A 27,933-nucleotide genomic window follows, 5' to 3' on the forward strand; every position below is an offset into this window, starting at 1 on the left:
CCAATCTCTGGATTTCAGCGCGGGAACAGTACTTTTTGCGCATGAGTTCCTTCAGTTCGGTCCAGGTCAGCGCGTAGGCAGCAGCTTCGCCAAGTGTCTGTACTTGCAAGTTCCACCAGGATAGGGCTCCATCCAAAAATAGCCCAGAGATATAAGTGACTTGCTGATCCAATGCGCATTTGCTCATGCGAAGAACGGATTCTGTTTTCTCAGCCCAGCGGACAAAAGCGACAGCACCTCCTGTGCCATCAAAGTTTACGGGCTTGCAGTCCAAGAACTGTTTGTAGGTGCACCCATGAGGTGGATTGTTGTTGTTGCCAGTGTTGCCAGAGTTGCTTCCACTCATTCCTCCTTGAGAGGCAGCATATTGAGCAATAGCAGCAGCAATGACTTGCTGTAGTTCGGCCTGGGTTGTAGGCATTTGTTGTTGTTGACGTCTTGGCGGCATCTTCTAAAGATGTGTTTACGTCGGTCAGGCCATAGTAAAGCGTACGTATATAGTAATAGTAATAGCACATAACATCTCATGTTATCAATATTTCACAAATACTAATCACACAACATCCCATGTCACAAATATTATACACACAACATCCCATGTCATAATAATATACACACAACATCCCATGTCATAATAATGTAAATAAGCAATCAAGCGAATCAAATATGATGAGAATACTGCGATTTCCATATATATCGAGACCACAACGTAAGTGTATTAGTACATCACTGTGTCATACAATCATCAATCAACTAGGGGCTACATCACCCCTGTCCAAAAGCTATATCAAATCAGTGTCAAATACATCAAGTATTTGTCAAAAGTCAGTATCATCATGTAGTCTCCAAAATGCTATGCAACCAAAAGCAATCGCGGTCCTCTCACCAACGTCTACACAAGCAGTACTGATGAGCTCTATACAGATGGCGGTGGAGGAGGGGGAAAGTAAGTGTAAAGCAAGCGATGTAACTGGAGCCAGTCCTCCTCCATAGCTCGCTGAGTACGGATGACAGAAGCAACCTGCTGCTCTAGTGTAAAGAGGCGAGCAGCATAATCTGGGGGTAATGATCGACATGGCTGAAGAGGAGAGTGTATCTGACCATGGCATGAACATGGTGGCAGCTGAGCTCTCTCAAGCTCCTGGAGACGCTGTTTATGTGACTCGTGCTGATAAACGAAGGACATCAAAACGTCCTCCATAGTGTGTCCCACATGAAATGGATGGTAAGGATCAGTAGGTGGCATGACTGGTGGTGTCGACCAAAGCAAAAGCTCACTGGTTGGGTCAAACGGTGCCACATGAAACGGTGAAGTAGAGGGTGGAACAGATGACATCTGGGGCATGAAGGGGCTAGACATCGATACGTGCCCAAAAGGATGGGCTGAAGAACCCTCTCCAGGCCTCGCTGGAGGTACAAACTGAGGAACCTGAAAAGAAAAATCAATATGTCGTGTAATAGGGATCTGAGGGGGCAAAGGCGGAACATCCTCATCAGCAGGTATCCAACTGTGCTGTGCATGCTCATCCGGTGGATCCATGTGGTCTGCAAACAGTGCGTGCTCAGGCTCAAGTGGAATGGGATCAAATGGGGGAGCAACAACAGGGTGAACCGGTGCAATGTGATCAACAGGATGGTCAACTAGTATATCAGCAACAAAAGGTGGAGGAATAACAGGATCGACAGCAACAACATGATCACCCTCCAGATGATCATCGACAGGCGGGTCAGCTAGAACAGGCTCAACTGGGATGCCAGCATGTACGGGGTCATGCTCGGGCATAGGGTCTAGAGCAGCTGCCTGCTCAGGAGCCAAGGCAGGCTCATGGTCATCAAAAGCCATCTCGAAATCAAACTCGGGATCAATAGGATCGACTGGATCAGCGGGATCCTCCATGGGCTGGTCCATCGGGATAAACTCAATATCATGATCCGGGTCGAATCCCGGAGGAAAAATGGGATCAGAATCCTCTATGTCATCATGGTCAAATGCGAAGCTAGGAATAGGTGCAGCAGAGGATGCCTGGTCAGGATCCGAATCGTGTGCAAAGTGTTGTGCGCTCACCTCGTGAGAAGGTGCGGATGCCACAGACTCAAAGGAGTCTGGGACCGGTGAATGTGCGGGTGAGTCCTCAGCAGGGGCATCAGCGATCATTAGAAGATCGCCAGCAGGAAGTAGGGCTGCGTCCGGGATCTCATCCTCGATAGGCTCATCCTCAAACAGATCGATATCGCCGTCAGCCTCGGCGTCAAGAAGTAAGTCATATGCTGGATAAACGGCTAAAGGTATAGGAGCCGGAATCACTACTAGTGGTAGGTACTCAGCAGGAGGGCCATCTGCAGGCTCATCAGTACCCTCGGGTAGTGCGAAGGGCTGGAAATCGTCATCGTCCGTGCTGGTAAAATCAGATGTATACACCTCATGCTCCGAAGATGGGAGGTCATCAGATACGATAGGTCTGGGTCCGGTGGTGTCCGAGTCACCAGTACCGGCTGAGTCCATGAGTCTGTAACATAGACACAAGTATGCACAAATAATCAGTCATACAATCAAATAATCACATAAGTTACCAAGTAAGATATCACATAATTCTCCTAGTCCCACTAGCCTCCCAGCCTCCCAGACTGCTCTTCCTAGTCCCACTAGCCAATTCTCCCAGCCTCCCAGACTGACTCCCTAGTCCCACTAGCCAATTCTCCCAGCCTCCCAGACTGACTCCCTAGTCCCACTAGCCAATTCTCCCAGCCTCCCAGACTGACTCCCTAGTCCCACTAGACAACTAGCTCGATCTATTAGATCGAGCCTCGGCCTCCCAGACCGAGCCTCACCCTCCCAGACTGAGCCTAAAAATAATAAATAAAATGTGCTCAACATTTGTTTGTAAAAACGTTTTGGATCTGGACTTAAGTGGTATGCAGTAAAAATGTTTTCGTGAGAGCCCTAGTGATCATAGTCTAGACTCGAGAAAGAATCCTAGTTCGCTATGATCAAAGCTCTGATACCAAGCTGTCACACCCTGGCTTTGCGGAAGCGTGGTTAATTTGGTGTGACTTCTTAATACCATAGCTTAATCATAACAAAGCTATATGAATTAAAAACATGCAAGATCATCCATTAAGTTTTAAAAACCCAAATACAATACCCTTGTCTTGACGGGAAAACACCCTAATAACCATAACATTGTTCAACAATCAGTACAACTTAAACATAACATAAACACAGTTTAAGGACTGTGACTTGTCCAGGAAAGAGTCACATTCCCTAAACCCCGGATGACCTTGGAAACTAGTGCAGCGGGAAAACGTGCCATACCGTGCCAGATCTTTAATTCCCTGAAATACATGTAAGTTGAAAAATCAACAATAATGTTGAGCGAGTTCATGTGTAAGTGAGTAAATAAACTTTTGTATTTATCAAAAATCCTGGTATGTAGCAAATAAGGAAAAAGAGATCACCAATGGTTTGCAAGGCCATTGATGTGTGTGAAGTGCAAGTAGGAAGATTCAAACCTAGCAGATTTATGCGTTGGGCACAAAGTCACCCCGAGGTCCGTTATGCAGGGCCTGGGGCTGGGCTCGCTACACCCAGATAGATCTACCGCTACTGTCCCTCGGTCCTACAATGAGGATTAATGGCCTCAAGTTGCGCCTACCCACTCACATGATTTAAGTAGTAACCCTCCTTACGCTAACCATACCATGTGTAAAAGTACTCGTAATCATAGTAACATGTATTTCACCCCCGCAATTTAGAAAACTGAAAACAGTTAAGAGTAAAGGGGGACATGAACTCACAGTCAGTGCGTCTCTACCAAGTACTCTGAATGTCAGCTGTGCGACGACCTACATGTACTAATTCTATTAGACGGATGGCCGTGCCTTAGCTTTATAGTTTAGGTTTTTGGGAAATAGTTAGACAACTATTCCGTGTTTATATTTTGCATGTACTTGGTAATTAATCTCCTTCCCAAGGATGGGGGATTTAATACATGTGCGTTCAAATTATAATATTAAGTCTCACTTAATATATTTTTATTTCTAATTCCAAATATAAATATTTTTCTCAAAAATATTATATTTCCATTTCACATAATTTTCCCAAAAATAATACGTTGATAAAATATACGTTCATAATCATTTCCGTATAATGAGTAAGCTACCTTTTAGTAATCGTGTGGTAATAATAATTACCGTTGTAACTTATATGTTTATCGTGAAAGCGTTTGTATTATTTCGGATCTGTTATCGTTCGAAATATTATTTTTACTCTAAAAATAATATTTACGTATTTTCACAAAATAATCATAAACAATGTTGTGAAAATATATTTACCGAATAAATATTTATAACGTTTAGTTTTGTGAAAATCCCACCTCCGAATATTTGTAAATAAAGTCGTGGCGAAATATATTTGGAAAACATATCAAAAATAATTCTAACACTTGTAAATAATTCTAAGTGTTAGGTTCTTAGAAAAAAATTTCGCCAGAGTTTCCCCTGTAACTGGAGGTGGCCACGCTTTCAAGCGTATCATTTTCTTTTACAAAATAATTTCAACAACTTCTTGATTCAATCAAACAATTTCTGACACATCAAACTAGTCGACAAGTATGTAAATCGCATGATCACATGAACTTGTAGTTTTTCCGGAAACTATAGTGTAGATCCCGTTATATTTTGTGGATCTTTGTATAAAACAGTTTAATCTCGTAAAAACCTCGTTTTTAGAATAAATCCATCTTTACAACTTCCCGTCATCTTTTACAAAGATCGTTATTTTGTCGAAACTTTTCATTTCACAAGTGTTTATACACTTGTGGTTTGTAAAAATCATGCTTGTTAGTGTGTTATCCGACTTTTAGAAAACATGATTTTCTCGACACTTGGTCCTTTGAAAATACCACTTGCAGATACGTAGATCTGCTAGTTTTAAACACTATTTTACAAGTAAAAATACTTTTACACAAGTTCATGTTTCTCGTGTGGTAGAGTTTCACCTTTTAACCCTTGTACCGTTCAAGACAAGCTTATGTCAAGATTCATAATCTTAACCAAACCGGGTTAAATGGTGATCCGAGCTACCATAACGTAGATCGGGCCTAAATAATCACAACTTACAAATACTACAACTTTTACACAATTATTAAGCTTTTAACCAACAAGATTCATGTATTTAGTAGACTTTAAAGATTCAAAATGCAAGTTTCCGACTTTTAACCGTTACAAATCTTATTAACCACCTTAGATTAGTTCAAGTATGAGTTTTAAGTGTTATACCTCTAGCTCGGGGCTAGGGAAGAATCTATGCGAAGAAGTGGTGGATAAAAGCAAGATAACGAGGTCCTTCGCCTTCTGTTAGCTCCAAGACTCCTTATGCGTGACCTTGAACACTTGTATGATGTTGGAATGAATGGATCAAGAGCCGAAAATGGGTGGGTACCAAGGGGGGTGTTCGGCCGTAGCTATGGAGGCAAGAGAGAGAGAGTTTTGGTTGTGATGAATTTTGTGAATGAACTCTCATGCAATTACAAGGTATTTATAGACAAAAGCAAGTCCCTTAATCCTTTGGTTACTATGTCTTCAAGATATTAGGCAACAAACAATTAAATAATCAAGATGTGTACCATGGTGTTTCCCCCTAGTTGGGGCCGGTTACATGAGGGGGGGGTCTAGTTCGATTCCAACAAGTTTAGTTGGATTAAAGTTTAGTTAAGTAGGTTAGATTTAGGGGTTAACTCGGTTAGTGGTGTGATGCGTTCTAATGCGGGTGTTAGGGTATTCAGGGACCCTAACTGGCTCAGAAAAAGACCAATATTGTTAATGTCAATATTTTTATGCTCCGGGTATAGTCCGGTTGTTCGGTTGGATAGAAATCCGTTAAAGTGCTTAAATAAGCTTTAAAGTGTCGTTAATAATATTTTTAGTGACACAACTTATTTCTCAAAGTGTTAGGAATATTTTCCTCATGTTTTGGCACTTTATTAGTTAGCCAGAAGCTAGTATGTTAATAAAAGTGCTGTGGCTTGTGCTTAGAGTATGTTTTAGGCACATCCAGTCATTATATCTTATTCCTAGAGACGCAGTTCTACGACCCTTGTATCCCTACACTCACTATGGGTGCAGTAAAATATTTCTGGCTCATACAGGCCTTAGAGGCAGTGTCTGCCTGATGCTGGCTTCGTCAGCATGTTCAATAGGTTATCCGTTCTAATGCTACTGTGCTTTTGTGCATCATGTTTGTCACTAGAGTACAACATGTAAATAATGTAGTGACAGTATGTAAAGTATGATGCAGGAATATACAAGTACTAGAAATCAAGTAGCAGTTCATCAGCAATTTCAGTTAAGCACAGTAATTAAGCAGCAATTAATAATTAATTAAATCGTACGGATACCTGGTTTAGTGAGGGTTGTCATAGGTTCGAGCTCATTTTTACGTAAGATTGAAACTAGAAAAACAACATAATTAATCTCGATCGTTAAACCGTTACCATTCTTCGCATCGAGGCGTTGACTAAGTTGACCGAGTCAACTGAGTTGACCGGCTGGGTTGAGCGAGTTAGCCGAACCAAACCACGAAACTTGAACCTTGAACCGAGTCTGCTGTGTGGTTGACTGAGTTGTATTTGTTGACCCGAGTTGACTCGGTTTTGACCGAGGTCTATATCTGACCCGAGACTCCAAGCAGTTACCCGAGCCGAACTGTGCCGCAGGACCCGAACCGAAACAGGCCGTGAACTGACCCGAACAAAACCATCAGCCGATTAAGCACATCATCATCTTCAACAAATCAGCAACAACATCATCCTTTAACCTCAAAATAGATAGGAGACGAAAAAAAAGAACGGCCTTACCACGAACTCGTCGGATAAAGACACGAACCATCGGATCGAGACACCTACCGCCGGACCGAGACACGAACCACCGGTCTGAGACACCTACGGCCGGATCGAGACACAAACCACCGGTCCGAGACACCGACCGCCTCTGCCACCGACGTCGCTCACCACCACCGTCGGGTTCTCTCTCTCCTCTATCTCTCTCTCATCGCCTTTCTCTCTCTCCTGTCTCTCTGTCTCTTCTTATTTCACTGCCGTGCCACCGCCGTACGGCGATGGTTCTCCGCCATCAGAACATCACCTGGAGGGGGTATAAGGATGGTGTGTGTGACGTCAGAGATGTCTCGTCGGAGAAGAACGGGGCGCCGGAGCTCCGATCTCCAGTCGCCGGACAAAAAACGGAAGAGAGAGAGGAAAGTGAGGTGAGTTTGTGTGTGTATTTTCTGGTTTGTATATGTATAGCTCGAGAGAGGGGAGAGACAGACTTAAAGTCTGTATTTTGTTATGAGGGAATGAGAATTAAAAGGGGGCTAAGCTCCTATTTATAAGCAGGTTAGTGTGGTGGGTTTTGGGCTTGGGCCCAAGGCCCACAACTCCAGTCCCCACGTTTAACACACCCATGCTCTATAAAATATAATGACGTATAATTTTATAGCCGAAATCCCGTAAAATGTACGCCGGTAGCCGGTTGTCGTGTACGTACGTCAATCACGGTAAAAATCGCGTAAAACCGTGTTGTTGCCGTTTTTATTCGTTTTCTGATCCGGTTTCGACTGTAGTTACTAAAATTTCATTACAGAGCTACATATAGCGTAAAATATAAATTCTGAAGGTGACAGGCGTCTCCGTCGCTTCCGTTTCGTTGCCGATGCGTTTCCTACCATCGCGTTTTTAGTTCACGTTTGCATTTGTGTCGCACGGAAGCCCAATAAATTCACAAAATTAATTTCATAAACAGAAAATATTCGTGTAACATTCATACTTGTCGGCGTTGTCATTATTTTGTACGGCATCAGTTCGTTGTTGCTTAATATTTAGCAGATTTTTCCGTAAACCACCGTTCACGCCCTCTAAAGCCGGTTAGCTGTTTCTAGGCACTCCAAAGGCCTAATTAAGTTAATTTGCATCTTAAACACTACTTATTATCATCCTAATGTTTGTTAATCGCGTAATTAGGAGCCGTTAATTACCGGTTGTCACGATTAGATTCCTAACGAGTCTTATTTAGGTTATAAACTTAGACCGGTTAGTTTAAAGAAAAGTTTACGGCACGAAACGCTAGATTAAGCGGTGACCGGATTGGAATGTAATTTAGACCCGAAAAGTATGACGACTTGTATATAATGGGTAAACTAAAGATATTCTGGATTTTGAAGTAAAAACGATAAAGTTTTACCCGATTCGGCTAATTCATGCAAACTAGTTGCATAAACCGTACCGAACGCTTATATGCATAACGGGTAAATGGATGAGTCATATACAAGTTCCAATAGTTATTATGCTTAAAATATGTTGTGATATCAATAGGATATCAACAATTATGCTCCAAATGAATTTAAGACCAATTTAAGTCCCGAAATGGTATTTTGGTCATTTTAAAGCTTATAAGAGAGGTTTAAACATAAACTGAGGTTTTGGTCTAAAACATTCTGTAAAAATATTTATTTATGTTGTTATATCAGCAAGATATCATACATATGTGTGTTTAATCATTTACGGCCAAACTATGCACCGTAGGGCATTTTGGTCATTTCACATATGCTTTTAAGGTTAAATTGAAAATCCGAGTTCAAGATTTATACTTACTGTTAAAGTATAAAAATTTATTTTTAAAATCAGTAGGTAACAAGTCTTAGGTGCTAAATATGGTTTTAAACCATACTATGCGCCTAATTCGCATAAAAGTCGGCAATTGACGATACTTGGGATGTTTAAGGAAATTTGAGATTTTGATAAGTCTTAACTGCTTAAATATTTTATTTAATATATAAAATCAGTAGAAAAAGGTCTGACATGTAAATGATGTGTAAAGCTCATTTTATTAGCGAAAAGGGCATTATCGTCAGTTACCGAGTCCATGCTAGAACTCTATGTTATGATAAGTATAAAATTTGACAAAAATTTCCAAAAAGCCCTAAATATTAAATCATAACAGTGGGTAGCAAGTTTGGTGCCAAGAATTGTGTTTAAATATGATTTATGCCAAAAATGCAATTTAATTAACAAAAAGTCTTGTTTTACGATATCTTGCATAACTTTAATTTTAGACCATAAACTGGTGTCAAATTTTTGTGACATACTTATATGTCAGTAATAAAACTTTTTGTCCTCTCACATTTTCAAAAATCTTTTTTTAATAACAAAAGGGCATAATGGTCAATTTTAAGCAAATAACGGAACATGCAGGAAATCTCTGATTTCAAAGGGACCATGTAGTATAACTTCAGAGAATTATACTAACATATAACATGGTCACAAACGAATCCTAAGGCATGACTAAACTAAGCTAAATCGGGTCAGAACTGAAAGTCAAAGAAAAAGTTTACTTTTGCGACTTTCGGTTGTGAACCGAGCCTAAACTCAGAATTGTCGGGTTGAACAAGCCTAAAAATGTTCTTATATTATTTACCAAGTTATTTGAGCGATAAAATGCATTTTATAGCTTTTACATTATCAGTTATGATTTATTTTGCAAAAACTGACTCGTTTGACTTTTTTGTTAAGTAGTTTGACCCGACAATTGACTGAGATAACGTGATAATTAGAAGGTGCCCTTTTAAGGGTTTAACACCAACATAATTACCAACACATAGCCACTTTCAATTCGAATAATGGCTGGACCGTTAGTGATTATACTATTAGTCAAAGCAGAATTACGCTATCTTTGACTTTCGGTCCTTAGACTAATAAGAACTAAAGTATAGGAGCCAAGAACACTTACAAGAGTCCTTAGCACGAAAATTTGAACTTAAAGAGCTTCCTTAATGATCAGGATGCTCTAGAGAATGCTCCAAAGCTTGAGCAATTGAGAATGAGTGAAAAACTTGAATGAGCAAAGATTGTGGCTGCATCAAGGGCCTTTATATAGTGCATGGAGCCTTCTTTAGATCATTACAAGTGTCCCCAGGTGAATTCTGATGTTCACAAGTGTCTAAGTGGTTTTTAAAACCATCAAACAACCCTAGTTTTCAAGTTAAAGCTCGATTGGAGAAGAAACACTGCTGAACCTGCACCTGTGCAGGATTTCTATCCGTTTTAGGCTGTCGCATTGCGCAACGGCAGAGGGCTTTTGGTGTGGCGCAGCGCCACCCCTAGGGTAACCGAAAACACAAGTTTTGCCTCGTTGACGCTTTTAACCCTTTATTTATGAAAGTTAACGTATTTATCTCAAACGATATCGAAACCTCATGAAATTTTTGTCACTTATTCTTGAGAGTATAATTAATCGTTACAAAGCCCTGGGTTCATTAAAATGTCACTCAGAGGTAGTAATTTAATATGTTGACACATTTAACCCTCGCATCTTGTAAACTTTTATTTTCTTTCGTAAACGGCTTCATACGTTTCACAATTTATTCGTTTAAGAGTATAAGCATCATGTAGGTTCGTTGAAAGGCAAAATTTTCAAATGTTGATACTTTGGATCCTTCTACACACATACTTTATTCGTTTGTCAACTTTAGTCCCTCGAAATCAATTCATTACACGTTTAAAGTTCATGACACGTGTCTTTATTCTATGGGACATGATTTTGCGAGGTGTTACACTTGTAAATGGATTTCTTTATACACCTTAAAATCTCTTATACTACAATTTTTATATTAAACAACATTTTTGTACACCTAACTTCCATCTAACTTTGCAGTTTTATAGATTTGAACCCACACCATTTTTGTAGAAAAAAATACCATACCATTAGATCACTAGGCCACATTAACTTATATTACAATCTATATATATAAGTTTACCTATACAATAAAAAAATAAATAGATTAGGACATTTTTCAATCCCATACCGGGTTTCATACTGAATACCTGTCTCAGTACCCGACCCAGATGTTTCAGGTATTCTTATTAGGCTCTAGTTTTTTCATCCCTACTTTAGCATTTCTTAATGAAAGTTAGGTGGTGTTTGTTTTTCTAAAAAAGATCTGCATAACCTCTTCTGTTTGCGCCACACAGACCACGCAGAGACATTGTCATCTAAAGACTGTTTGTTTTTTTCGGAAGACGTTTCATTAAAAAACGTTTCTGTGAGCTTTTCTTGGTACAGACTTGGCTCAACCACTTCTAAAATATTCTAAGGTCTGCATAGGGTTAAACACCACCACGGTCCACCACCACCCACCGTCCACGTCCACCACCCACCACCACTGTCCACCACCACTACCCACCGTCCTCGTCCACGTCTACTACCCACCACCACCGTCCAGCACCACCGTCCACAACCACCAATCACCACTGTCTGTAGTACACCGCCAGTTTATTTTAGAAGTCTACATACGTTAATAAACAAACAGCCTTCTTCTTGCAGAATACAGAGGTTTGATTCGCCTCTTCTTTTACAGATGTCTGCAGATGTGGTCCGCAGACTGTAGACATTTTGCCTCTTAAAAACCAACAACACCTTAATAATGTTTATATGATTAATGCAATTGTAATTTAAATAGATTCACTTATTAGTTTTAAGACTGAATGTTACTCTAATCATACTCTTAAATTTGACCAAATTAATGTTATTCTATCCAATGCCAGAAATTGAAACTTGATCTACTCCTAAGAGGGAAGAGCCATTACCTTGCCTTGTAAAGGAACCTAACAAATACGAATGTGACCATGTTCAATTCGTACTCGTTCATTTAGCTCTAACCGAACACGAATAATAAAATACAATAGAATAAATTGTTTTTGTTCGTTTCGTTCATTAAGAAAATGAGCATTTTCATGTTCGTTCGTTCAAAACCTAAATGAATAGTTCGCGAATGTAAACAAACAGACTTGAACGAACATAACTGAATAAAAATAATTGAACATACATAAACGAACACAAATAAACATAAATGAAAGAGTAAAGTACAATTTCATTCCCTGGGGTTTACACCCAATCACACTTTCAGACCTCATTTGAAAAAAAAAAATTCAACACTCTAGTCCCTGTGGTTGTCAATTGCTTGCAATCAAGTCCCTGTGCCAAACTTTTGTTAGTTAAATGTTAGTTAACTTGGGCATTTATGTCCTTTTACTTTGAAAATGAAGGGCAATACGATAATTTTGTATCTTGTAAACCCTTATAACAAATACCATCCCCTTGAAAGCCTCAATTTGCACCTTTCAATCCTTCCATCTTCCACCAAGACCCCCACCATAGCCACCTTCAACCACCAACACCTCCACCACAACAACCTTCAACCACCAACATCATTATCACTGGACCACCTCTACATCATATCATCTTCATCTCCGTATCATGTTCATCTCCATCTTCATATCATCAAATCTAAGATGGAGAAATGAGTAAAAAGCATCACGAAATCTTACCGGTTGTAAAGAAACAAAGGAGTTTAGAAGATAGCCAGTGGTGAATGATTCCGGTGAGTCTCTGATTCGACGCAAAATTTCGGTAACAATCAATTGAAAGTGAATTAAGGCTGATTAGGGTTTTGGATGTCGACTGGGGGTTCACTATAAGTACAGATTCGCACCGACACACACAAAACTGGAATGAATCGCCAAGATTTGTGCAAAGAAGAAAAAGATCCGATTGAGTTTTTTATTACTATTAGCGAAATATAGGTTGCCAAAAACACGTTTTATTTCCAGTATTGTACAAGACTGATTCGTGAATATTTGGAAACAAGGTGAGTGGATTTGGTTTATTCTTGGACATCACCGGAATATCTGGGGTGACTCCGGAGTTTCCAAATCGGAGAATTGATAGGAAAGCTTGGGCATCTTTTCAGCTTAAAGATATTTGGGGTCCCGGTCATACTAGATGTTTCGATTTGCATTTTCGGTCTCTAAAGAGCATTAAGGTCTTTTCACCTAAATCCCAATGTTCAACTAATGGTCGTTAGTGGGAGGGACTTGATTGCGAATAATTGACAACCACAGAGACCGGAGTGTTGAATTTTTTCAAATGAGGGTTGAAAATGTGATTGGGTGTAAACCCCAGGGACTGAAACTGTACTTTACTCTAAATGAATAATGAACATGATTGAACAAATACAAACAAACATGTATTAATAAAGGCAAACAAAAGACTTATACATCACAATTCATTCCAAAACACATCTAAATAAGTAATTAGTTTTATTTATTTAGTGATCATTTACCACAAGTTCCATTTAAAAAACCAATTCTCCTTATTAGAAAGTCAAATTACTAAATAATTATATTTATATAAGTAGTTAGAAAGCTTTTTTGGTTTATATTTACACAAATATAACTACTTATGTGTTTATTATAATTTAAATGAACATAACGAACGTAAATAAAAAAAACATGAATGAACGAACATAAATGGATATTCATGAACATATATGAACGAACAAAACGTGGGTTCATTTTAGTTTGTTTAATAAACGAACAAAATTTTTGTTTATGTTCGTTAATTTATTAAATAAACGAACATAATGAATTTCTCATTTTATAGTTCACACACAATTTATAAATGTTCGGTTCATTTATTTATATGCCTTTTACCACTTAGCCAAAACCGGAATAGATTTACTTAGTTAGATCATGTGTAGTGGGGCTTAAAGATCAAGCCCCTCCCTTGGGCGTTATGCGACAGGTGGCATCCCAGATAGCAAGAGGCGTTTTCGGGCTTGAAGTTAGAAGGTAGTATAGTTGTATAATGCCCCATAACCCCCCGTTCAATCATTACACCCAATTATTTATTTTAATTCCATTGTTATTTTGAAATTAAAATAAATAATATTTCATTAAGTAGAAAAATTACATTAACATTAATTAAAATACTAAAAAATTAAGACAAAACATGCAAAAGTACTAAAAAAACATGCGAATGCTTAAAAAAGTAAAGCTCTAAAGTTTGTATTTATCACAGATTTGTTGCCTATGCATTTGAGCTAGGAGCAAGGCGTCTCCTTGGAGGTGCTCTATCGGTTTAGACAAATACTCGATGTTTCTCTCCAAATACTCCATGACTCTCTCCACTTTGGACTTCCATGTAGAAGCTCCCAACACTTCAAGTATGTGAAACCACTTGAAACTTAGGACTTCCACGCAGAAGCTCCCCAACGCTTTTGTTAATATATTTGCATCGCTTTGACCGCTACCCCAATTGTCCTTCATATATTGGAAAAACTCTTGAAACCTATGACATTTATCATTTATATTGATCCTCTGAGATGTCAGGCTAAGCCCGTGCGAGCTTGTACTCCTCGTCTTCTGTCCAAGGTTGGTAGGTCTTTTTTCGCATGAGAAGCAGTAGCCTCTTTTTTTATGCGAGCGTCTTCCACATTGAGAGGCCTCGGGATCGCGCTCGGCTTGTGTCTCCGGCATGTTTAATAGTTGCGTGTACCCCCCCCTATCGTATTCGGATTGCAATCTTGGTAACTATAGGTTGGTAGTGGTTAGGTGGTGTTCGGACGATACGAATATGGGTTGGTTGGCCGGGACGGAACACCAAAAGGGGGACATAATTGATACATAGTATGTTTTTATAAAAAGTAAGAGTGGGAGGTTATAAAATTGTGTATAAAAAATGAGTTGAGTGGGGTTAAAATAGGTGAAAAAGATAGTATAAAAAATGGGTTGAGTGGGGTTTAAATAGGTGAAAAAGGTAAATAATAAACGGAAACATAAATTTCTTTTTTTCTATTAGTGGATCAACGGTCAAATTTTAAAAACTCCATCAAACTTCGGCATTTTCACCGTTACTCCAATACGGGTGATTGGGCGTGAAGTGGCAAGACCATGCCACTTGACTAGGGCTGTTCATGAGCCGAGCCGAGCCGAGCTAGGGCAAGCTCGGCTCGATTATAAACCGAGCCGGCTCGGCTCGGCTCGCATTTAAAACCGAGCTGCAAATCTAAGCTGGGCTCGGCTTGGTTTTAAACCGAGCTGGCTCGGCTCGACTTGGCTCGAAGTTAAAAAAGAAAAATTAATACATAGCTCTCAAAGTTCAATAATCTAAAATATTATTCGATAGTTTGGAAGAGCATATCCAAAATGAGTACATCCTAATACATTACAAGCGAAAATCAAGTTCAACAACACAAAATAAGTTTCAAATTTCAACGAGATACAATATAAGTTTATTAGCATGGTCATCCACCTTCAAATATGTCATAGATATACAATTACAATCATATTTACATGTAAATAATAAAGTTTTTTGTAATATATTATAATGTATATAAAAATAAAATACATTAAAAGTAAAATAATCCAAGATAAGCCGAGCCGAGCTAAAAAGCGAGCCAAACCGAGCCGATTTGGCTCGTTACGAGCCGAGCCGAGCCGAGCTAGGCTCGTTTTCTTACCGAGCCGAGCCGGCTCGGCTACGTTTCAAACCAAACCATATCGAGCAAGCTTTTTCCAAACTAAATCCGAGCGAGCTCTAAGCTGCGAGCTTTTTGTACAACAGTACACTTGACCTTTCCACTACGAGTGGTCTTAGATGTGACCTAATTTTCGTCCGTACATCTCACATTCTAACGAATTCCATTAAAAGTATGGCCAATAAGAGGTAGCTAGCAGTCAGATAAAAAGTAGATAGAGAGATCCTATAGCTAGCTACTTGATTATTAATCACATTTTTATTTGATATAGTGTAAAGATGATGAAGAAACCACCAATGGTTCTTTATTTTAGACACACACTTCGCTTCACTTTCTGAAACTTATGCCTATATAAGTTTGCTATCAACCACCTTTTCCATGCATCTTACTTTAAACTGAACACTCGAGTTCTATTTATTCACTTCAAATAATATCTCAATATATAACTCGGATCTATTTACCAGCATGCAGTAGTCTCTCTATCGATCTTTTGGTACGTGTATTCTTTCTAAACTTTTATAATATTCCCCTAGTGATGAAAAAAATGCTGACATGGACACACTGGGGTCCACATAAACTTTGTTGTGTGTATTTCCAATTAACAGTAGCCTGAAAAGTTTGCTCATAAATCTGAATGATTTTTGTGTAATATTTATGATTATAAGATATATTTTGTTTAGTTAAACATTTTTACCTGTTTACTTTATTAAAACTAAAAGATAGATAGGGTTTTTAGGTTTTAGCTACAAACATGATATAATTTTTATAGACTTTTTTGTCTTTTAAATCTAAATTCATATTGCTCAAGAACATAAACTTACGTATGTCATAAACGCTTAATTTAAAATCATAACTATTTCTAAAGTTCTAGGAGGCGGTGTATGTGGTATCGTTTAAGTTTTATGTATTATATTCGAATCGAATCTAGTTTTCGTTGGTTTTCTGACTCTTAACTCTCTTGAAATTTGAAAGTCTCATGTCCAACATATATTGCATTTTATCTTATCCTATTGGTTAGCAAAGTAATGATGAAGTCTGATGACTTCTACGATAACGAATTCTCATGATTAAAGCAAACTATCTCTGAAATCAAACTAACATTATTCAGAAAAATCTTTACTGAATTCAGAGCTCTACAACTTTGAATATAATTTTGTAATCTTGCTTTGTTTTTAATAATTCGTGATTTTGTAAGTTTTATTGAATGATTAATAAAGCCAATATAATGTCATTCATCAGTTCATTCTAGAAAACATAAACAATTTCATAACGATCACGTTCTTAACAAATATCCCGTGTATTACTATCATTTGATGATATCATCATCATCATCATCATCATCATCATCATCATCATCATCATCATCATCATCATCATCATCATCATCATCATCATCATCATCATCATCATCATCATCATCATCATAATAATAATAATAATAATAATAATAATAATAATAATAATAATAATAATAATAATAATAATAATAATAATAATAATAATAATAAGAAAAATAATAATTTGAATAATAACAATAATAATAACAATAATAATAATAATAATAATAATAATAATAATAATAATAATAACAGTATTATTTTACTTTTGATAAGGGATTCCAAAAAATGTTACGTATCAACATCATATAATTCCTAAAAAATATGTTTGTACTTTGTATCATATTTAAATAATTGATATTATTCTTTAACATAACTTTTATCATGTTTGTGGAGTCTGACAAATCAAAATAAGATTTGTTGTGATATTTATGAAATTGTAATAAAAAATTGTCTATCAGATTTTTATTGGTATAGGAAACTTATTATTGTTTAAATCAGGTTAAAATAATAGAATAATAACATTGTTTATTTTAAAATTTTTATCTTAATATGTGCCTTACCAAATGTATTTTTAAGTTGACCAATAATTAAGGTTAGATTAGATCTTTTAAACATTCCTACAAAATTCACCATTACTTTAAATTTATCTTTAATTTAAAATCTTTAACGATAATGATATTTTTGAGTTAAATCAAAAACATTTTTTTATAAAATTTTGTATATTAGATTTATATTTATAATGATAATAATATTTCGGAATTATGTTACAAAAAAATGTCTCATACTTCGAAAATAATTCAAATGTTAAACAATTTATAAACGGATTGATTATTAATTACTATGAACAAGATATTTTAAGCTTGTAAAAAAATTATTCGATAAACAACTCTAATTATTCAACCCGGGACAATAATAATAACCATAGCAATAACAAGAATATAAAGTTATGATGATGATTAGTAAACCACCCTGAGACTGAGTTGCGTGAACGTTATGTTCCATGTAATGCGTAGATGTGAGGACCGGCATGAATCAAGTTTAATAATAAATCTTGAAAAGCATATTTAATTATACTATTGACTTATGTGCAAAAGTATTTTTGTATGGTTGTGGGCTTAAGATGAGGGTTTATGGCAAATGTCCATGGATAGTTGATGTATAAAAATATACATTAATATATTTTTTAATGGTAAATATTAGATTTGAACATCTCTCATTCAAGAGGCAATTAACTCTAATAAGTAGGCTAACCCCACATGATTGGAAATAATATTCAATTGTCTATATAACTCTAAGGGTGAACGGAGTGGTGCGGTAAACACAACGGTAAGGCGGTTTATGAAGCGGTAACACCGCCGCCGTCTGTGTTTACGGCTCGGTGAATATGGATGATCGGTGAACCTTTACTGACTCGGTGAGAGGGAGGGAAAGGGGGAGAGAGAGGGTGTGTTGTGGGGTCCATTTTTTCTCAACCAATCACTCATTTTTTTAAATAGTTTACCTAAACCCTATTAGGTAAACCACCGCCAACGTTTTTAAGCACTAGATAAACAATTTAGATAAATTAACATGACAGTGTCTGATTGAATGAATGGATAGTTTACCAATTCTAAATAGGTAACCACTCTCTTCACCCTAATTTGCTTATTTCTCCGTGAATACAACTTTTGCTTATCATAAATCATTTATTAGAGACATTTTGAACAGACTTTGAATTACCATCTTCTTCATTAAAACTTAAAAGTTTGAGTTAAATTAAATATTATACTTTAGAAAATATAACATGGGAAAAATTAATTATTGCACCAAAGAAAGTTTTAAACTCATATACTTTAGAAAATATAATTAACATGGGAGAAACTAATTATTGCACCACTGAAAGATTTAAACTCATATATTATTACATGAATATGTTTTAATACTATAAAATGAATTCGATATATCAAAATGTAACAAATTTGAAATATTTAATTTGGTAATCTTATTTTTTTTTTTCTTTCTTACATGTAAACTAACTCTTGTTCAAAATACAGTTAGCTCTGTACATTTTAGTCGGTGTAAAAGACCTACATATTTTCCCATATAATGTCATTAACTCATTCATAGTTTACTAATAAAACCATATATTAGGAGCATTATTAACGTAAAAAGAGTATAAGACCAAATATTTAATTATTTATCGCCTTTAGCCTCTTGAAAGTCATGTGTCCAACGCAAGTTGCATGATTTTCTTGCTTAAGATATCAATGATGAGGTCTTATAAATTTTGCGTTAACAAGTTTTCACAGTTGTAAAAAATTACCGTTGAAATCAAACTAAAATTAATCAAGTAGAAATCTTCATTAGAATTAAATGCCCTACGACTTTGAACTTAATTTTGTAATCTTATTCGGTTGTTAATAATTTGTGATTTGTAAATTTGTAAGTATTCCTGAAAATTCGTGATTTGTAAATTTGTAAGTATTCTTGAATGATTAATAATGCCAATATGTGTTTAAAGTTGATGTTCTTCTTTAGTTCATTCTAGAAAACAAAAACAATTTTATAAAGCTAACACAATCTAACAAATATTCGTGTAACGCTATCATTTGAGACAATACTTGTTTAAAAAAGATATGATACATTAAGCAATAATAATAATTTTAAAATAAATAATATTTAATATGATTTAAGAAACCACAATCGGGTGAAGCATTATCTTTCATACAATGAAAACCGGTATGAATCAAATTTAGTACTCATGAAAATCATATTTATTGATACTGATTTGTAAGTTGTGGTTTGAATTTTTATTTTTATTTTTAGGATAAAGGTTTATAATAAAAACGTACGGATGATTTTGGTGGGGTTCACACACGTTTTGATAGACTAGCTTTTTTATACTTAGCTGTATAAAAATATACATTCATTTAAAAAATATACAAATCAAGCCACATAAAAATAAACTCATTTAAAAAATATACAAATCAAGGCACATGACAACACTAAAATCATTTCAGTCTCATATTATGTTAAAGCTATAGATCTGATATTTTAATTAGTATTTTAAATTTACCCACTATATTTTATAAAAACTAAGAGAAACATATAATTGCAATAAAAGAGATAGGCGGGAATGCGAGGTAATTCAATTGCAGACTATACGTTGTAGATTAATAGAGGAGTGTCATAACACCTATTAATGGGCTCAACACCACCCACTCCGTTAATGACTCTAGTTAATGGAGCTTTAGTAAATGGGTTGGCGCTGTGAATGAGAAGAAGGTGGGGATGATGATGGGTCCACCCTAATCCAAATCAAACACATTTTTTTATTTTGTTTTTTTTTTTTGATTTAGTGAATTTACAACACATTGTTAATGAGTATTTAGTTAACGGTAAAGTTTATATATGACAGTGACGTGATTGTAATGTAAGATCATGTGTAGTGGTTTAGTGAATAATGCCTCTACCCTTGGGCGTTTTACGACACGCGGCAGTCCAGTCAGCATAGGGGCATTATTGAGCGTTATTGCAAAAGTGGCGTAGTAGGAATAATGGCCAATAACGCCCCTTCCAATCATCAAACAATTATTTTTTTTAATTAAAAACTTAAAATACTTCATTAAATTCAAAAAAATACAATACTAGAAATAAAAAAAAATCCGACTAAATTAAAAAAAATACATTAGTTTTCGTCTTCACTTTCTTCACCCTCGCCAACTTCATCTTCCTCGTCCTCCGTTTCTTCTTCACCCCCAGGTGGTACATACCGAACCGACCATGCGCGTTGTACCAAATCAACCGTTAACGCGGAATGGTACGGTTCGTAACGCAACTCTCGCGCATTATTCACTCTTTCTTCCATTGACGCCTGTGGATGCTCCTCTTGAACGGCTTCTGTCACATAATTCTGGCATATCGTCTTTCCTTTGTCTTCCAAAATCATGTTGTGCATGATTATACAAGCGTACATAGCATCTCTCATTTTTTGCTTGGTCCATGCACGACAAGGATTTATCAAATATTGCAATCGTTGTTTTAGAACCCCAAAGCATCTCTCAATGTCTTTTCGTGAAGACTCTTGAACCTTTTTAAAGTATGCTCTTTTTTCATCAATAGGATCACTAAACGTTTTCACGACAATTGAATACCTAGGATAAATTCCGTCGCACAAATAATATCCATGAGGGTAGTAGTTTCCATTTGCGTAAAACGACGCTTTTGGAGCTCTGCCAGAAATCCAGTCCTCTAACAACGGAGATTGTTCAAACACATTTATATCATTGCATGACCCGACCACGCCAAAGTAAGCCGACCAAACCCAAAGGTCCTGTGAGGCAACCGCCTGAAAAATAACAGTGGGTCATTTTTGGTCACCCCGTGTGTGTTGGCCTCGCCATGCGGTCGGGCAGTTATCCCAACACCAATGCATGCAATCCAAGCTCCCGATCATACCAGGCAAACCATGCTCCGTCGAATGTACCTCGTAGATCTTTTGAATGTCATCCCATGTGGGCGTTCTAAGATAACGCGCACCATACAAATCAATAATATCTTTATAAAAAAAACATACACAAACATAAGCTTCAAAAAAAATAGTAAACATTATAGTAAAGTATAGGAATTTTACCAAGACAAAAATGCTCCAAGGTGTCTCGCGTTGTTTTCTCGGCCATTTTTAAATACTCGTCGTTGATGTCGGTTGTGTTTCCATAAGCAAGGACTCGTAGCGTCGACGTACACTTTTGGATACTGGTAAATCCAAGTGCCCCTCTCGCATCCGCTTTTTGTTTAAATTAATCGTAGTTGGCTTCCAAGTCGTCGACTATGCGTAGAAACAACCGCTTACTCATTCGGAAACGACGCCTAAAAATTTCTGGGTTCGAAAATGTCGGCGCCTCATCAAAATAATCTTTCATCAAACGATCGTGTGTCGCGCGTCGGTCTCATTCAATATAACCTCTTTTTTTAATTTCTGGTTCGGGGCGGCGACAGTGCTTCACATATCTCACCGCTAGTTGACAAGCACTCGTAACCTCCTCTTGCTCGACCTCCTCATTGGTGGAATCATCGTCATCCGCAAAAAACTCTTTGTAGTAAAAATTTACCGTGGATGAAGAACTAGGGAATCCATCAATTTTTATAAAATGGTAGTGTTTTTGAGAGAGTTTTTGAGAGAATTTTGATGTTTAAATTTGAAGGAGTTTATATATATATATAGGTAAAAGGTTAAAAAAATAATAAAAAATTTAAAGTAGCCGTTACTAGCCGTTGCTAGTTTGTGATTGGCCAGTCAACCCCCATCGAAACGTTATTTAAAAAACGCGAAATACAAATTTCTCCAAAATAACGCCCAAAAACGCCGGTGGCGAACGGGCGTTATTGGATGTTTTCTTCGAAAATTTTTTATAAAACACGCCCCATTACGAGCGGTCTAACAATAAATTTAATTAATCCACAACACTAATACTCTCTTAATATAAATCTATATATGACAACACTTTGTTTTATTTTGGATGTTTAAATCAGTAGTTACCATTTTATTCGTAAAAACTGTGTGTTAAATTTAGTCGCTCATATATTGCTAAAGAAAAGCATAGCTTTGGAACATTAAAATAATTAACATATAGATAGAGTATAGGGACTTAACCTTATTGATACGAAAGTATAAGGGCTATATAGAAAAATATATCTATAAGAATGTGACCGCATTTATGTGAGAGTGTGTATGAGTGCTTTTTCTTTTCTTTCTTTTTATTATTATTACAAATTCCCTTTCAAAAACTATTAGGTAAGAAACTTTAATATTATATATTAGAAGTTTTTGTTAAAGTTAAGTTAAGCAACTTCTACTTATTTTCCTTCCAATATTGTCCATTCTTCCAATACAACTGAAAACCAACATGCTGCATGCACACGTTCATTTATAATGAACAAACACGAACAAAAAACCTAGTTATTTAAACGTTAATTTTTTATTTGGTTATAGTTAAACAAACGAACACGAACACACCTCATTTGTATCCGTTCCATTTGTTTACAAGCATAACAACGATGTGAAAACAAAACATTTAGGAGGGATCTATGTGAGCATATCAACAAAGAAAACTATAGGGACCTAAACGTATTAATACGAAAGTATAAGGGTTTCTTTTTCTTGAAAGCATTCACATCCTGTCCACCAAATTCTGTGCCATAGAGTCTTTCATATTATAAATAGTGGTTATGAGAGATTATGAGTGAATATGAAAAAACATCGTTCATCTCTATAATTTTTTTAAAATTTTTAGAAAATGGTTATGAGTAGATGAAAGAGAAAAGATAATGATAAAGGTATAAAAAATATTATTTAATTAAAAATACGAGAGAAATATAGTGATTTTTATTGTAATTATAGAGATGAAAATAATGTATATAATCTGAATGCTTTTAAAACCTAAGAATGTGACCACATAGTATGGGTACCTAACCGTATTAATACGAATGTATAAGGGTTTCTTTTTTCTTTAAAACCTAAGAATGTGACCGCATTTATGCAAGCAAGTGTGTATTGCCTTTTCTTTTTCTTTCTCTAACAAATTCCCTTTCAAAAATTAAGAGGTACGAAACTCTAAAACTATATATTAGATTATTTTGTGTAAGTTAACCAACTTCTGCTTTCTTATATTGGCTTCATGAGTTTTGCTAAAAATGGCCGTTATTCTCGTACAAACCAGTGAATTGTTCATAACCTGGTTAGTGAAAATTTCGTTACACATGTTTGTTCAATAAATGAAAGCATGCCTCGTTCGTTATTTTGTTTGTTATTGACGTAGTCATGAAAAGCTGTCAATCTGTTTGCTTCACCATCTGTCCATGTGTCTCTCTCTTTTACCTACAAAACACATGGTGACTAATCTTCTGAGGTCCACCTTTCAAATCTCAAGAACTTCGAACCATAATTTGTCTCTACACACAAATTCTTCTTTATTAGTCTTCTTCTTTGACTGATTAGATTCACACCTTTCTGCTCCATCAACCAAGCTTCTTCAAGGTCTGTAATAGTTTTACGTTCTTTGGATCATAATCGATCGAATTAAAAATATTCGGTTTAGTATCATGCTATTCTGAATGTTTTTTTGTTCGTAGATTACGTTGATCGAGGTTGTTTTTGTGTTCCGGAGATGTTCTAAGTGCATTGATCTTAATATTTTATAGTGTTTTGTGAATATGTTGAAAAGTTGGTAATTAGTTGCTGAATTTGATTGGTTGTGATGCATGATTTACTCATAAATTGGTAAGTGTTCATTTGCATGATGTTAGGGTGATTCTTCTCTCATGTATGGATTTCACTCCATTCAGGGGCGTAGCTTAAGAGGGGCCGGGGGCGCCCGACCCCCAACTTTTCGCTTAGTAGTGTTATATATGTAGTTTTCGTATAGAAGTTTTTGGGTATACGTTTTCGACCCCCCGTCTTCAGTGTCAAGCTTCGCCACTGACTCCATTGTTTGATAGAAATCTTCTATAAGATACAATTTGGATCATGTGATGATGCTTATAATTTTGTTAATATGTTCAAAAGTTGCCACTTAGTTTCTTAACTTGATTGGTTGTAATACATGATTTACCAATAATTAGTTCCTAATGGTTCATTTGTATGATGTTAGGTGATTCTTTTCTCATGTGAAGAGGACTATTGTTTAAGGAGGATTATTAACGTTTGACAAGAGAATTGGGTGTTGAATAATTGTGGGATTCTAACCATGGCTATGGCTCCTACTATCAAAGTGGTTCTAGGCTCGATTGCGTTTGGTGTATTTTGGGTTTTGGCTGTTTTTCCTGCTGTCCCTTTCATGCCCATTGGAAGAACAGCAGGGTCACTACTTGGTGCCATGCTCATGGTTCTTTTTCAAGTCTTAACACCTGATCAAGCGTATGAATCTATCGATCTTCCAATTCTTGGTCTTCTGTTTGGGACAATGGTTGTAAGTGTTTATCTTGAAAGAGCTGATATGTTCAAATACTTAGGTAAGTTGCTATCATGGAAAAGCAAAGGACCTAAAGATTTGCTTTGTCGAATCTGCTTAATTTCCGCAATTTCGAGTGCTTTTTTCACCAACGACACGTCATGTGTTGTGTTAACTGAGTTTGTACTCAAAATTGCTAGACAACAAAACCTCCCACCCCATCCTTTCCTATTAGCACTTGCTTCAAGTGCAAATATTGGATCGGCTGCTACACCGATTGGTAACCCTCAAAATTTGGTTATAGCAGTTCAAAGCAAGATACCATTTGGGAAATTCTTGTTTGGGATTGTGGCAGCAATGCTGGTGGGCATTTGTGTAAATGCTTTGATTCTTTTATGCATGTTTTGGAAGGTGTTATCTGTTCAGAAGGATGAAGAAGAACCTCCAATGGAGGTAACCCCCGAAGAAGATGTTAATTCGCATAGGTTTTCGCCGGCTACAATGTCACATCTTACTTCAGAAAATTCTCATGATCTTAATGCTTATCATGAAGCCATGAATAGTCACAGCCTTCCAAGTGTTAGTGGACACATAGATGCTAATACTCTTAGGAACCGCGTACTTGGTTCCGGTGACAATGAAATTTTAAAAGATGTAAATGGCACGAAAGATGTTTTGGAAAACGGATCATTGCAGAAGAATGATGAAAAAGTTGGTTCAAAGACTCCATCCATGAACGGGTTCGCGAAAGAGAGTTCTGATTTGGGTTTGGAGGATATTGATGAGAAGTCTGCTAAATGGAAGTTGATATTATGGAAGATAGGAGTTTATGTTATTACAGTAGGAATGTTGGTTTCTTTTCTGGCAGAACTAAACATGTCATGGACTGCCATTACAGCTGCAATGGCTCTTGTGGTTCTTGATTTCAAGGATGCTAGACCATGCTTAGAAAAGGTATACCTCTATTCAAACATTTGGATTCTAAAAGTGGCATATCAGAGTCGGTCACAAACAGTTTTTGTTGAATAGTTTTTTCTATAAATAAACTGTCTTAACTATGATAAACAAATGTATTATTGTTTAGTAATAACAATAAAATATTCTAATAGATTTTATGCAACACTAAAAACTACTTTATGCCATTTTGCTAGCTTCTTTTTCTAATTAAACCATTCTTTTTGCTTATTCCATTTCCACCTACTATATTAAATAATATTAATTAACCACCTACACAATGATGTGATACTTTCGTTTATTATTTTTCCTTAACTTTTATTTGAAGTGCTATTAATATATATTCGTTACATGTAAATTTAAATATACGTTTGAACATGCTTATTTTATCTTACGTTTATTATGACATAAGTTTTATCATAACCAAACTAGTATTTTTTCATATACTATATTTGTTAAGTCTTCATTCACACTTTTATTTATATTGATGAAAGAAGACGTTTCATAAGTATTAGTCTTTATCTTTTGAGGAGGTTATGGCATTGGTAGGTATCAAAATTTAATGCATCATGTACATAAATTGACATAGAATTTAATAAAATTTTCTGAAATAAGTTAGATTTATTTTATACTTGGTCTCTATATTTCTTGTTTTAAAAAAATTATATATATAACATTCAATAAGATATAAATAGAAAGCTTTTTCAAGATAATAAATGCATTATGTAACAAAACTCAGTTGTTTTTCTCTACGTATTTATTTTGTAGCAAAAACTAAGACTTGTATTCATTTTATCACCCAGGTTTCTTATTCACTATTGGTATTCTTTTGCGGGATGTTTGTCACCGTTGAAGGCTTCAATAGAACAGGAATCCCGAGTGCAATATGGGACTTTATGGAACCTTATGCCGAAATTGATAAAGTTAGTGGTGTGGCGGTTCTTGCAATTGTGATAGTTGTTCTATCAAATCTGGCTTCGAATGTGCCAACAGGTACTCTTTCTATCCTGATCCTATACTAACATTATAGGGTGTTTGGGATTGTTTATTTGAAAATGTTTATCTACAAACAGTGTTTATTCCGTCTAAAACAAATAAATAAGCAATCTCGAATATCCCAATTTTGACACTCATTCACTAAATCAAAACTTTGGGTCTATACTCTCAGAATTATGCATGTGGTGGGGCACGTAGCATCTATCTCTAAAAAATATGTATGCTTCACAAAATGACAATTGATGAAATCCTGTAGCATGTTCATCAAATTACATATTTATAATATATGATAATAAAAGTATAAAAGTAATAGTAATAAATAAATAAATATATTACATTATTTTCTAGAGCATAATGTTTCACAAATGGCAAATGTTTAGATGGTGATTAAACTCATAAGAAGATTGTTCCAGATAAAATCCAGTTTGTTATAGTAAATCATTCAAGTTTTATATATACAATTAATCATTTCATTAAAGTATATTTTTATTTTGTTATAATAGTAAGTTATTTTAACAAAAGAGGTTTATTCAGATATTTTATTTTATTTTCAGTATTGTTGCTTGGATCAAGGGTGGCAGCAGCGGCTGCTACTATATCACCAGAAAAAGAGAGAAAAGCATGGCTGATATTGGCCTGGGTGAGCACTGTAGCCGGGAATCTGTCACTACTCGGGTCAGCCGCTAACCTGATCGTGTGTGAACAAGCTCGCAGGGCTCAACACTGTGGCTACAATCTTACGTTTTGGGCTCATCTTAAGTTTGGTGTTCCTTCTACTATTATAGTTACAGCTATTGGCTTGACACTTATTAGGGCATAAATATAATTAAGATCAAGATTTTCAGCATTTCCGGTCACTTCTCTGTAAAGAGATTTTCAAGAAGGATCACTAGAATTGTGTTATATGTATTTGGTTTTAAAGTATGTGTAAGATTGAATCAGTTAAGAAATTTATGAAGTTCGTAATTTGGACCAAACCATGGGGTGGATTCGTGTAATTCACTCAGAGTTGTTTTTTGTAGTTAACTAGTAGGACTACCGGAGTTCTCTAGTTGGTAGTAAAAAACAAAAAAGGTTATAAGTGTATATTATATAAAGTCTAAGGGGGTGTAAATGAAAAATAAAAAATAAAGAACATTTGACAGCAATCAATGTTCACAAAGTTCGCATTATAGTTAGTAATAATAATAACTAGTTGAATTTCTCCGCGTGATGCGGTGGAAATTTGGTCAGTATCTGTTCGGTTCATTACGCATGGAGGAGAATTCGGTCGGTACCGCTTGGGTTCGTTACGTATTGTGGTACCAATATTCTATTTAAAGTTATGACATGTCTAAAAAATTGTGTT

General features: G+C 36.0%; 1 protein-coding gene across 3 annotated transcripts; it reads left to right on the forward strand.

Annotated features, from left to right (window-relative positions):
* The first annotated feature begins 15,760 nt into the window (after nucleotides 1-15,760).
* On the forward strand, nucleotides 15,761-27,562 carry LOC110897968 (silicon efflux transporter LSI2). Of its 3 annotated transcripts, none has more exons than XM_022144703.2 (4): nucleotides 15,761-15,860; nucleotides 24,336-25,589; nucleotides 26,393-26,582; nucleotides 27,140-27,562. In XM_022144703.2, exons 2-4 carry the CDS (start codon nucleotides 24,432-24,434, stop codon nucleotides 27,403-27,405), a joined length of 1,614 nt encoding a protein of 537 aa, XP_022000395.1. In that variant the 5' UTR covers nucleotides 15,761-15,860; nucleotides 24,336-24,431; the 3' UTR covers nucleotides 27,406-27,562. The 3 variants fall into 3 exon arrangements, with proteins under 3 accessions (XP_022000395.1, XP_022000397.1, XP_022000396.1); XM_022144705.2 differs by lacking the exon at nucleotides 15,761-15,860 and adding an exon at nucleotides 23,297-23,423; XM_022144704.2 differs by lacking the exon at nucleotides 15,761-15,860 and adding an exon at nucleotides 23,534-23,722.
* Nucleotides 27,563-27,933: the final 371 nt, after the last annotated feature.

This window comes from Helianthus annuus, chromosome 13 (genome assembly GCF_002127325.2).
Source record: "Helianthus annuus cultivar XRQ/B chromosome 13, HanXRQr2.0-SUNRISE, whole genome shotgun sequence".
Classification (NCBI taxonomy): domain Eukaryota; kingdom Viridiplantae; phylum Streptophyta; class Magnoliopsida; order Asterales; family Asteraceae; genus Helianthus; species Helianthus annuus.

What these genes read in the sequence shown, in the direction of transcription:
- LOC110897968 (XM_022144703.2), top strand. Translation starts at nt 24,432, where the DNA reads ATGGCTATGGCTCCTACTATCAAAGTGGTTCTAGGCTCGATTGCGTTT. An exon ending in CTAGACCATGCTTAGAAAAG is followed by an intron (nt 25,590 to 26,392) that starts GTATACCTCTAT and finishes TTTATCACCCAG; the next exon opens with GTTTCTTATTCACTATTGGT. An exon ending in GGCTTCGAATGTGCCAACAG is followed by an intron (nt 26,583 to 27,139) that starts GTACTCTTTCTA and finishes TTTTATTTTCAG; the next exon opens with TATTGTTGCTTGGATCAAGG.